At 41.3% G+C, this 11487-nt stretch overlaps 2 protein-coding genes across 2 annotated transcripts; both read right to left on the bottom strand.

The window, feature by feature from the left end:
* Nucleotides 1-1158: 1158 nt before the first annotated feature.
* On the bottom strand, nucleotides 1159-3699 carry tmem150b (transmembrane protein 150B; the record flags this gene model as incomplete). The annotated part of the gene is made up of 6 exons (XM_083896555.1): nucleotides 1159-1370; nucleotides 1508-1685; nucleotides 1770-1897; nucleotides 2604-2671; nucleotides 2805-2864; nucleotides 3635-3699. 6 exons carry the CDS (start codon nucleotides 3697-3699, stop codon nucleotides 1159-1161), a joined length of 711 nt encoding a protein of 236 aa, XP_083752681.1.
* A 778-nt stretch (nucleotides 3700-4477) lies between these two features.
* Nucleotides 4478-10712, bottom strand: adsl (adenylosuccinate lyase). Its single transcript, XM_083896919.1, has 12 exons — nucleotides 10422-10712; nucleotides 8246-8449; nucleotides 8074-8118; nucleotides 7368-7447; nucleotides 7080-7251; nucleotides 6321-6367; nucleotides 6107-6197; nucleotides 5939-6008; nucleotides 5567-5714; nucleotides 5261-5441; nucleotides 4728-4904; nucleotides 4478-4630 (listed from the first exon to the last, which is right to left on the bottom strand). Exons 1-12 carry the CDS (start codon nucleotides 10563-10565, stop codon nucleotides 4544-4546), a joined length of 1446 nt encoding a protein of 481 aa, XP_083753045.1. The 5' UTR covers nucleotides 10566-10712; the 3' UTR covers nucleotides 4478-4543.
* Nucleotides 10713-11487: the final 775 nt, after the last annotated feature.

Here is an 11487-nt window from a genome sequence, read left to right as displayed (position 1 = left end):
TAGAGCTTTTTTTATAGCACTTAAAGTGGCTATGTGTGAGATATGCAACTTGAGTTTAAAAATATATACCGTTACCGTGGTTACCGCATAGTTTGAGGTACCAAACTGAAAGACACATCTACGAGGAACCACACCGACTCCCTTTTACCACAACATACATAGTATTTGCAGGCAGACAATGAAACCAATATTTCAATTTAATCTCCATCTCATCTCTATTAAAATGTGTCTAAAGGTGTGTTTCTGTTATAGTAATAGACTGCCAACCCATTATTTCCTTTAAGCATCCTTCCTTCTTTTGTTGTATTAATAGTTGACGAAAAGGAGTCTTAATTCAGAGATCATTTCACATTTGAACACAAAAGATATATACAATGCAGAGTATAAAATATGCTGAGAAAGGTTCAAGACTGGGGTAGACCTCCATGACTGGGGTAAACCTGTTCATGCATCTATATAAAAGATAAAAGGGGAAAGGTTTGAGTAGCGTTCAAACTGTGCAGAGTGAGCGGTGGGTAAACGGTGCCACCATGTGTTAGCATCTGAATACTGCTTCAACTTCGACTCTTACGAGAGCTAAAATGAGCTGCCGATCAGTTTGGCAGTTGGTTTGATGATTGGATAATTTGAGGCATTTGCAAGCAAACACGATAAGATATCACATTTGTGTTATTTAATATTTCAAAATGGAAGATTCACAAACAATAAATAGCAATATCCCTGAGTCCCTGAATGTTGAATATGAATATTTACTGCACAGGTATTTTATATTTATGAGAGGAAATGGCAAGAAGAACCACATGCACTTGTACACTACTGTTAAAAAGCTTGGGGTCACTTAGAAAAGTCTTTACGTTTTGAAGGAAAAGCAATTTTTTTCAATGAATATAACATGAAATGAATCAGAAATACACTCTATACATTGTTAATGTGGTAAACGACTATTCTAGCTGCAAACATCTGTTTTTTTATGGAATATGTACATAGGTGTATAGAGGACCATTTCCAGTGTTCTAATGGTACATAGTGTTTGCTAATCAAGTTAGAAGGCTATTGGATGATTAGAAAACCCTTGTGCAATTATGTTAGCGCAGCTGAAAACACAAAAAAAATGGTATAGGTGACCCCAAACTTTTGAACGGTAGTGTATATATGTGATCAACTGAGTGCATAAGCGACATAGCTGTTCCTCTCTACGGAGGCAGGGTCGCAGTCTTTGGTCAAACTCTGTTTCTGGATAGTGAGGCGGTGGCAGTCAATGTGTCTGAATTCAGCCGCAAAAAGGCCAAAGAGGCAGAAAAACAACATGACCAGGACCCACTCACACACGGCAGCGGCAGAGCGAAAGCCTACGGAGTGGAGAGCGACCACTGAAGGAGGAGGGAAGTCGTCAAGGAGCGTAACACCACAGATATAGGACACAGTGAATCAGCGATTTTTGACATGTTAACCTCTTATTATTATTATTGGTAATAATTATCCTGCTTATTTATGAATGTAAGGATACTAGTGATAAGCAGGACGGTGCAGAGGATGCAGCAGGTGGCTCTGGCAGGTCCCACCCAACACCGGTCCTGAGACGGCTCGGCACGATAGGTTAGAATCAGCTGGAGCCAGAAGTAGGCCAGGCCCACGAAAAATGACAAGAACGCTCCCAAAAGATGCACCTCCAGTACAACGGACGACTAAGTGGTGAAGTGGAAATGTTAGCGAACACTAATGATTATTATTATTAGTAATATTACACCTATGCTTGAGTAAGCAGTTACCTGAAAGTTGCCAATTACAGAGATGCCTATAGAGGAGATAAACCCCAGAACAATGGCGGCAACGTTGACCTTCCCGTGGTCACCAAAGTCCCTGACCTGCTGGAAACGGATCACCACAACCCACAGGGCTGAGGGAAGAGATAGTCACACACAGATGTGTTTAGTTCAGTCCTTTTTGAGTTTGGATTAGTTTAGTTCATCAGGGTCCACATATATTTCATATAACAATAAATCCACAATGGACCCTGGACAGGTCAGCAGTCCATCACAGGGACAAACAACCACTGATACAACAATAAAAATGAAGGAAAATCATGTAGAAAATTTTAAAATATTAAGAAAATATAATGGAATAAACACTTTTAAGAGAAGATAATGCTACAAAGTAGAAGAGCTAGTTGTTCTTTTGCACGCACAGTAGCATGTGCTCAACAAACCAGTAAGATTCACTTAATTACATTTTTTATAAAATTATGGGAAAGGGAAAATGTAAATAAAGGAATGTTGAGGTATTTAAGTATAACCACAAAAGTGGTTTGTGTCAGGAAACAAACTGCAGACGTTCTGTAGTATAAAAACAAAATGTATATCGTCTTCTAGTTTGCCGCCTGAGGCCAACCCAGAGGTCGGAAAATACAGAATAGCCACCAGGGGGCAAAATAACTCCTTTTTGAATGGCAATGCATGGGAAAAATTAGTCTCACTTGATTTTCAATGTCAATAAACATCCCTATGATGTGAATAGGTGAATATCACAGCACGTATGAGTGGACACTACTGTGATTGACAGTTAAGGAAGTAATATAAGGTTCACATAAATAAATGTGTTCTTACCTAATACGGAGCAGACGTTGCAGATCTGGGAGAAGAGACAGCTCTGAGGGTTGTATGAGCCACACTCGCTGAGAGGAGAGAAAACACAACATGTTCTCAATTCTTCATTCACAAACAAAAAATAAGGAAAATAACAATTAGAGCTCATTTGAAGTGAAGTGACTGTCTGCATCACCTCATTCATTTGGTTTGTGTCATTACCTGATGTAAGGGATCCTCTCCGTGAGATTGACTGATCCATTGGTTACAGCCACAGCAAACCTGACAGGAAAGAAACGACTGTATCACAACTAAAGGCATTTTATTTAACCTTTATTTAACCAGATAAAAGACCCATTGAGATCAAGATCTCTTTCACAAGGGTGATTTTGTGAAAGAGAAACTGAAAGCTTTTTTTCTTTCCCCATTTCGGTCCGAACGCGTGGAGCAGACCTTTCTCTGAAGAAAAGTGCTTAAATAGGTCGGAACCAAGCCGAGAAGAGTCTTATAGACCAGAGTCACCCAGTGTGTGTAGCGTCTTAAAGACATGGAGGACATGGAAGCTTCAGAGCACAGTGATAGGCAGCCGTTAGAGGCTCACATGTACACAACATCGCCATCGTCAAGTAGTGGTAAGAACGTCGCTGATATCAGGAGCTTCCTAGCTCTGAGGGAGAAACAAGACTTTGAAAGACAGCTCTCCATCAATAACAAATCCCAGGTACTTATAACTGGTAACCAACCCAAGAGCTCTGCCATGGGGTTTTTTTTCCATGGGAACAGATGTGTTGGAAAAAAAATACATTATTTGGGATTTTGCAGCATTCAAATTTCAGCATTCAATTTCTCCAGATTAGTCTGCACATCACAAAAATGTGAACGCTTGTGCAATCGAATGTAAAGAGCAGTAAACAACGATATCATCGGCATACAAATGGTGTCAGACATTAGACAAGTTTGCACACAGATCGTTAATGTAAATTGTAAACAAAATGGGTCCTAGGACTGAGCTTTGAGGTACACCTTTTGTGACCTCAACTACATATACTCACACAGCCCAAATGCCAGCAGTCCCAAAGACGGCGAGGCAGACAGGAAGCAAAGCCCACAGCCACATGTTGCGGAGTAGATGCTGTTCACACACACACACAAACACAAGGAATGTAAAGATTTCTAAAGATTTCTAAGAAAACTACAATAACGATGCAATGAGAATAACATCAGAGGAACAATTTGAAGTATAATAAATAGACGCTATACTCACTTCATGGACGTGTGATTACATTAGCGTACAGAGCTGAAGCACGTCTGCTCTCTGCCCCAGATCCACACACACAGAGCGATGAGTCAACAAGAGGGCAATAAAAAGCACTCACAGTGGGGCGTGAACAATACCTGGTGTTCAAGGTAGAAGTCGTAGTAATCGGTGCAAGGAGACAGGAGAAATTATACACACTGCAATACACCGTGTATGTGATATACATGGGCATTTCTATTTACAGGGGCCAGGCTGGACTTTGACTGTTTATTTTTTTCTTACCTCTCCCCCAGTCCCTTAGCTCAGTTTCCTCTCAATAGTTTACCTTTTCCTTTCAGTTAACTTGAAAACCATCATAAATCCAAATTTACACAAGTGGTTAATCTTTGCTTTAACTGCTTAAAATTCACTGTTACTCAGCAGTGAATAACTGGCAGGTTAATCATAAATGTAAGGTAATAATGCAGGGGGGGGGGGTCAGCAAAGTACTTCATTAGCACTTTTATATGAGGAATCATTGACGAAAATCTCTGTAGGCACAAATGATTTTGGGTTCTAGTCGATTAGGACGACCGGAACGTTACATTATTTATCAGCGCACACCACAGACGTGAAAGAAAACCATGAGAAAGAGAAGTTAATTTAGTGATAGCTCTTTAATTGGAGGTGTAAACTAAGTCTCTTGCTCGTGTCCGTGTTTGTTTCAGAGCTCAAGTTCAATCGTGACGTCCATCTTTGCTTTGTACGGCTCCAGCAGGGGGCGAACTTCTTCTAACACGAACCTGGCCACCTAAAAACAAAAAAAAACAATATATAGTACATTATATTCATAACGACAGAGACAAAAACACGTCTTAAAGAAAGAAAAGCAACCGTTTGTATTTCACCTGCTGCGGAGCACGGCCAATAAAAGTCTTAGGGTCCAGCACAGCGTCCAGCTGCCCCAGGATCGGGGCAAAGTAGGGGTCTCGCTGGACTCTGGCCAGGAGGTCGTTATCACCACCTTCCTGTTTGACGACAGCCGCCGCTTCCTGCGACAGAACTCGGATCTTCTCGTGGCAGTCCTGAGGGTGAGACGCAGGAGAAAGATCTCTTAATTAATGATGACAATAAAGTCTTTACTTAAATGTAAATGTGTAATTTCTGCCACGAGGAGTCCCTCTTTCAAAAGAACTAGTGCATTGTATGAGGAGCTTCAGCGGCAGAACGCACAGAAAATGGCGAGTAGTCAGTCGAACAGAATCACACATTTCTATGGATTTAAAGAGTGTTTGAAACATTTTTGGCTGATGAAAGTACACTTGTAAACAAAATTAAGAAAACTTTTTAGATATTTTAAGGCAGAAATATTAGATACTGTATCTTTAAAGACAAAGAAACACTGGAAAAGAGGATAAAGACGAGTTTGTCCTCCTCTCACCTGTCTGTTGCCACCAGCCTTCACCATGGCCATGATGATGTTCTCCGTGGCCATGAAGGGAAGCTCATGGCGGATGTGTCTCTCGATGACTTTGGGGTAAACCACCAGACCCTCAGTGATGTTCTGCAGCGTGCTGAGGATGATGTCTGCTGTGAGGAAGGACTCAGGCAGGGAGATCCTCCTGCATTGAGTGCAATAGAAGAGAGAAACAGGAGAACCACGTACATTAGTCAGTACCTGGAACCTTTCAGCAAAAAAAAAATTCTATTTTTGTCAATTCTGTGTCTAAATTCTTATCAGGCAAACCTGTTAGCGCTGTCGTCCAGCGTCCTCTCCAGCCACTGCACAGACGCCGTCTGCAGAGGGTCGGCCATCAGTGCCACCAGGTGTCGAGCTAAGCTGCAGCAACGCTCCGCTCGCATGGGGTTCCTCTTGTAGGGCATGGCACTGGAACCTGGGTTGGGGATGTGATGATGACATTTTATTTTTGCACTAAGACAACACAATTCTTAAGTTACTTATTGAAAACATTGAATATTTTTATTTATTCTCATTCTTCTCATCCTTATTTGACTGAAATTGTTTTATCTAAAGCTAGAAATGGTGGAAATGCAAAGAAAATCATTGTTTTATTATTGCAACCATATATTTAACAAATTAGCTCAAGAGCGAACGCACCAATCTGCTCTTTCTCAAAAGGCTCCTCGATCTCCTTCAGGTTGGCGAGCAGGCGGATGTCTGTACAGATCTGCAGCAACAACAAAATAATGAGTCAGTGCTGTAAAAAAAAAGACCAAACTTCCACTAAGTCACCACTAGATGGAGACATTTGTCTCGTGAACTCACCTTGTGAACAGTCGCTCCCATACTGGCCAGGCTGGACAAACAGTCCACGTCTACCTTGCGACTGTACGTCTGACCAGTCACCAGATAAGCTCTGAGTAACATGACAACAATCACATGACAGCGTTAACAAAGCAAGCCTCAATAATCTGTTTTATATACATTTAATTTCTTTATTATTATTATTACTACTATCTCTAGTGGAGGCAGAACTTACTTCTTGAAGCCTGCCATCTCTGTCACCATTCTGTCAAGCTCTTCCACCTGAGAGCAGGAAACACAATAACACATGAGATTTTCTAAATATTCCTAATTTAACTTGTAAATAGTCTACATTTATTTAGCACCTCTCCAGTCTTGATGACCAGTTTTACTATTTACATTCATACCTACATATAATATATGTGGGTATGAATGTAAATAGTAAAACACATACATTATGTGGGGCTGCAACTAACGATTATTTCTCATAATCGATTAATCTGTTGATTATCTTCTCGATCAATCGTCTGGTCCAGTGTTTCACAAACCTTTAAATGATGCCTCAAATGTCTCGTTTTGTCAAAATGATTCAGTTTTAATGTTGTATTTATTATATGAAACAAGAAACTTATATAATAAAATATTCACATGGAAGAAGCTGAAAAACCACAGACCTTGTTTCAATTACGGTACACATAACTATTATTATTTATTTCATAAAGTAGCATAAAAAGTATTTTTTTGAAATCTGAATCAGGCCTCTGCAGATCTGAAGTACAAAACTGACAAAATTGTCCACAATAATTAAAGCACATGACTGTAACAATTGGCAAAGCAACATCTGTAAATTAGCATTAGTCAGTGATACCTACACAACCCACCGGGGGGGTGTAGCCTACATTTTGGGAACTGCTGCTCTTAAGTACATCTCCTAATCCTGAGCCTCCTGCTACTGCAAATGTCCAACAAATCAACGACGGACAATCGTTCATACCTTGTCGTGGTCGCCCTGAAAGAGCTGCAGGAAGCTGGCCTGGGTCCCCGTGGTCCCCTTGACCCCCCTGAAACGTAGATCATCACGTCCTCTCTGCAGGTTCCGCATGTCCATGGCCAAGTCCTGCAGCCACAGACAAGCTCGCTTCCCCACTGTGGTCAACTGGGCAGGTCTGGAGACACAGAGAGAGCATAAACCGAAGCGATGAAGAAACACGGGAAGACCGTAAATATGAATTTCTGTGGTGCGATGACCCTCGGAAGAAGTGCAGCCGTCTTATATACTCACTGATAGTGTGTGAAGCCAAGCGTGGGGAGGTCGGCGTATTTCTCTGCAAAGTTTGTCAGTCTGTCAATGACTCGGGCCAGCTGTGGACATCACACAGAGGCTTTTAGCTTTTAGAATCACTGGGATAATTCACTGTTATTATCTGTGTGCCCCAAAAAAAACCTGACATATTTGTAGTTTGTAATATTTTGTGCATTTGTATGCCAACACTTTTTTCCAGACTTATACTGTTGAGTTAAAAGGAATTCAAAAACACTGTGACCTTAATCTTTGGCCATTCAAATCTCAAATATTTATGACAAATCTGAAGGGATTGTCTTCTCTGGAGGATTTCTGTAGAAAATGCATTCACAAGCCAAAAATGTCCACTCATCCTTCTGTTCAACTAAATGTTTGTGTAATATTTATATATATATCTTCTTAACAGGGCACATTTATAAAGGTCTCTGTGAACTTGACCTTCAAAAACTCTATTCAATTCTTCCTCAAGTCAAAAGGAAGGTTTGCACCAAAGCATTTTTCTTGAGATATTGCTCACACAACAATGGGACAAACAAACAAACAAAGCATGAACCATAAAAAGAGATGATTTCAACACTGTTGACTTGTTATCTGACAGCTGAGGCAAACACAGATGAACTCATTTCACAGAGGCACCACTGGACGAGCTTCCCTGTGTGTTTTTAAGCAAACAGCTGGGTCTCACCTTAGGCAAGAGAATGTCAAAGCCATCGCGCAGCATAATCAGATCCTGAGGAAGGGGGGAAAACACAGCAAATGAGAACATGAAAAACACTTTATATCTATAAAAATTGAGTTGACTTTAGCACAAACGACACAAGACTGTATTACTGTGAACATATATTAATCAGAATTACAGTATTGTCTCCAACGTAGCAGGAGGTGGCTCCGAGGTGGATGATGGGAGCAGCCGTGGGGCAGCAGTGTGCAAAGGTGTGGACGTGAGCCATGACGTCGTGCCGGAGTTTGCGCTCTTCTTCGGCCGCCATGGCAAAGTCGATGTCCTCTGCGTGGCCTTCCATCTCCACGACCTGAGCGTCTGTGATGGGCAGACCCAGAGCCTGAGGACGACGAAGACAGTGACAGACATTTTGTTAATGGTTATGAAGTATGCTCGATATTGTCATGTCTATCATATTATAAAGTAAAATTCTCTGCCTCTGTTTAGTCGTCATGAGCAGAAACAACGCAACATTATTTGTATGTTCTGTGAAGCAGCTAAAAGACCTGACCGAGGGAGCGTTTGAGTGTATACAGTGGCAGTGCAGGTGCGGGCAGGGACAAGCATTTATCGCAAGAAACTGGTAAAAGAGTGGGGTTTTTGAGTAATAAAATTCACTTCTGAAACTGTTCATGGATTAAAGAAATGACACGTGGTCAGAGGTTACCTTACATGACTGCTACGTTATATTAAATGTTCAAAAGGCTGCATTCACTCAGCTATGTTGCTTTAATTTGCTTTAAAAATAAATAACAAATCTCTTTGTCAGATAGGTGAACAGAGGACAAAACGGTTACAGAGGACAGACTGGACTGTCCTCGTGAGAAGACCCTCAGTATTCTGATTAGATTAGAGTGTTCTTGATTAGACTACAGCAGTCATGGGATGGGACTGACTGAGAAATAGTCCCAAATTGTTGAGATGCAAATGCCACTTGGGCAAAACCAATGAGGTCAAAACCTGCGGTGTCAAAGTTCACGACTGCAGGCTGCTAAAGACCAAGGTAGAAAATAGAAATACACTGTACTGTACAAAGTGTGCAAAGCCCAAAATATCAAACATAGTTGTAGTTTCTAATTCTAATTACTGTGACAACATCCCCAACATGAACAGATGTCCACACTTAAACCACAAAACCAGTGACAGCCACAAGGGGAATCTCAGTCTGCTGCTAAAGGCAACAGCAACAAGAAAAGATGGACTATGACCAGCCCAGATCAGCATGTGTGTTTGAAAGGTCATGTGAGAGAGGGGTCTGTGCATATATACGACGCCCCAACCCTGAAATAGTGATTCAGTTAGGGAGCTATATGTGAGAGCACAACTATATCCTTTACCCCTGATGCTGTCTGTCTGTTTTACAGCCACACTTTAAAACCATGTCAGATTGAAAGGTACATGAAGGGAACCAAAGGAGAGTGACTGAGATTTGTTGCTGCTGGTCTTGGATCATAATAATAGCATCACTGACAGTATTTAGTCATCATCAGTGGGAAAAGTCAGCTGCCAATCAGATGAAAACAGTATGCACAAGACCTAAATCTCTTAATTGTTAATTGGTTGAGTGACCAGTTGATCATGAGATAACCGATACTATGGAACTAGTCTGATGATTATAATTAGTGGTCGACTGATGGGAACAGTTTTACCCATTTTGTTTTTGTCATTTTATCTGATCAAACAATGAAATATTAAATAATACATACATTGCTTGGAATTAAATAATCATCTATAAAACAACACTTATCCCCAAGAATATTCAATTTTGTGTTTGCACTGTAATGCTCCTGCATATCTTGTAATTAAAATATTGTGATATTGAAAGTCATCAAAATCTTAACATGGTTCAATAAACTTTTGGATGTCAAACAATATTAAGTTTCGGTGACTCAGTAAGAGTTTTACTGAGCTTATGAGGACAAAACGTGTAAACTTGCATTAGCATCTGTCTCAGTATTTTCTATGATGCTTTAGAGAAAACAATTGCAAGGTAAAGTTGCAGTTGTATGAGTACCATTTAGATTTTGTGGAAAACAAAGTTGACAGTGTAGGTTTATTGTTTGTTTGTTTGTATTTTTAAGTGAATTCAACCAGTTTATCCATTCATTTCCCACGCGTATACACTTGGCTTCTTCTCCACAACACTAATTTTAGAGCAGGGAACATGAGAGGGCTCTGTGTGTGTGTGAAGGTCGCAGCCTGGCTGTGTGTATGTAGTTCACCTAACTCGTAAAGCTAGCTTAGCATACACTTTTGTGTGTGAATAAATAAAAAACAGAGACACACAAAAAGAGAGAGAGAACGTGTCAAACCTTCTCAGCCTTGGCCAGGTAAATCCACAGCTTCCTCCAAGTGGTGAATTTCTTCCTGTCACTGAAGTTGTAGGCCATCTCCTTGCTAGCATACCTGGACACCAGCGGGGAGCGGTACTTCATGAACTCGTCGGCGGCCTCCATGTTCGCAGGTGTTTAGTTCGTTTTCTTAGAAAGGTTTACCCGGTACCTTCTTGTCCCGCACGTAAACACACGTTCATGTGCACACAGTGGCCGCGCCGACTTCCCCCTGAGCGTCACATGGACATAAAGCAGGCGGAGGGTGTGTGTTTTTTTACGACACTTCACGTCGACGTACGGCGTGAGGTCGAAATAACTGCGTTTCTCCGGTGGTCAGTGAACGTGCCAGCTGCGCTGCCCATAATGTGTCCTTAAAGTCGCCGCCACACCACAGCCCTAAAGCAGCTAAAAAACGCCTCAACGAGCGGTACAAAATGTACCACGGTCGTTGTTTTTTTCCCCTCCAACATATAGCATTTGTTTTCACTATTTTACGTGATTTTCTCTCGGTCCGTGAACGTCTCGCCATATATTATTAGTGAATATGTTGAACCTGTTCAGGAGCCAAGGATGAGCTCATGCATTCAATTCATGCAGATTTACATTAATTCTCCAGGCTCGCTTGATGTATCCTCCATTAAAGGATAAAGGGGAAGATTATTTGAATTCAGCTCCACTATATTTAACGCCTCAGTGGCCATGTTTATGGGAGCATCTCTGTGTTTGCATGCCTAATGTGAATATGTCAATGCGTTTGTGCACAGTATACACGTCCTCGTATGTTTCTGTGCCTGCAGGCATCATATAAATAGTTGTGTTTGTGCATGATGCAGCAGCTGGGGAATACATCCAGCTGTAAACAGAACAGAGTGCTCGCTCTCCTGCTCCTCTCTCTCCCCTCCCTCCCTCCCTCTCTGTCTATCCATCTATCTGTCCTCCTGACTGCAGTCTGCATACAGTGCCACACTACAACTGCTGCTGCTGCTGCGATACAAGCCAGTGGGAGGATCAGCTTCTTCTGTTTTGCCTCAAAAAAGGAAAAAAA

This window comes from Microchirus variegatus (assembly GCF_963457635.1).
Source record: "Microchirus variegatus genome assembly, chromosome: 10".
Classification (NCBI taxonomy): domain Eukaryota; kingdom Metazoa; phylum Chordata; class Actinopteri; order Pleuronectiformes; family Soleidae; genus Microchirus; species Microchirus variegatus.
This window is presented reverse-complemented; position numbering and strand designations above follow the sequence as displayed.

Excerpts from the sequence above, each read along its gene's own strand:
- adsl (XM_083896919.1), bottom strand. The coding sequence starts at position 10,565 with ATGGAGGCCGCCGACGAGTTCATGAAGTACCGCTCCCCGCTGGTGTCC. Across the intron at positions 7,448-8,073 it reads TTGACATTCTCTTGCCTAAG|CTGGCCCGAGTCATTGACAG; the intron begins GTGAGACCCAGC and ends TGATGTCCACAG. Across the intron at positions 5,715-5,938 it reads TTTTGAGAAAGAGCAGATTG|GTTCCAGTGCCATGCCCTAC; the intron begins GTGCGTTCGCTC and ends TCCCCAACCCAG.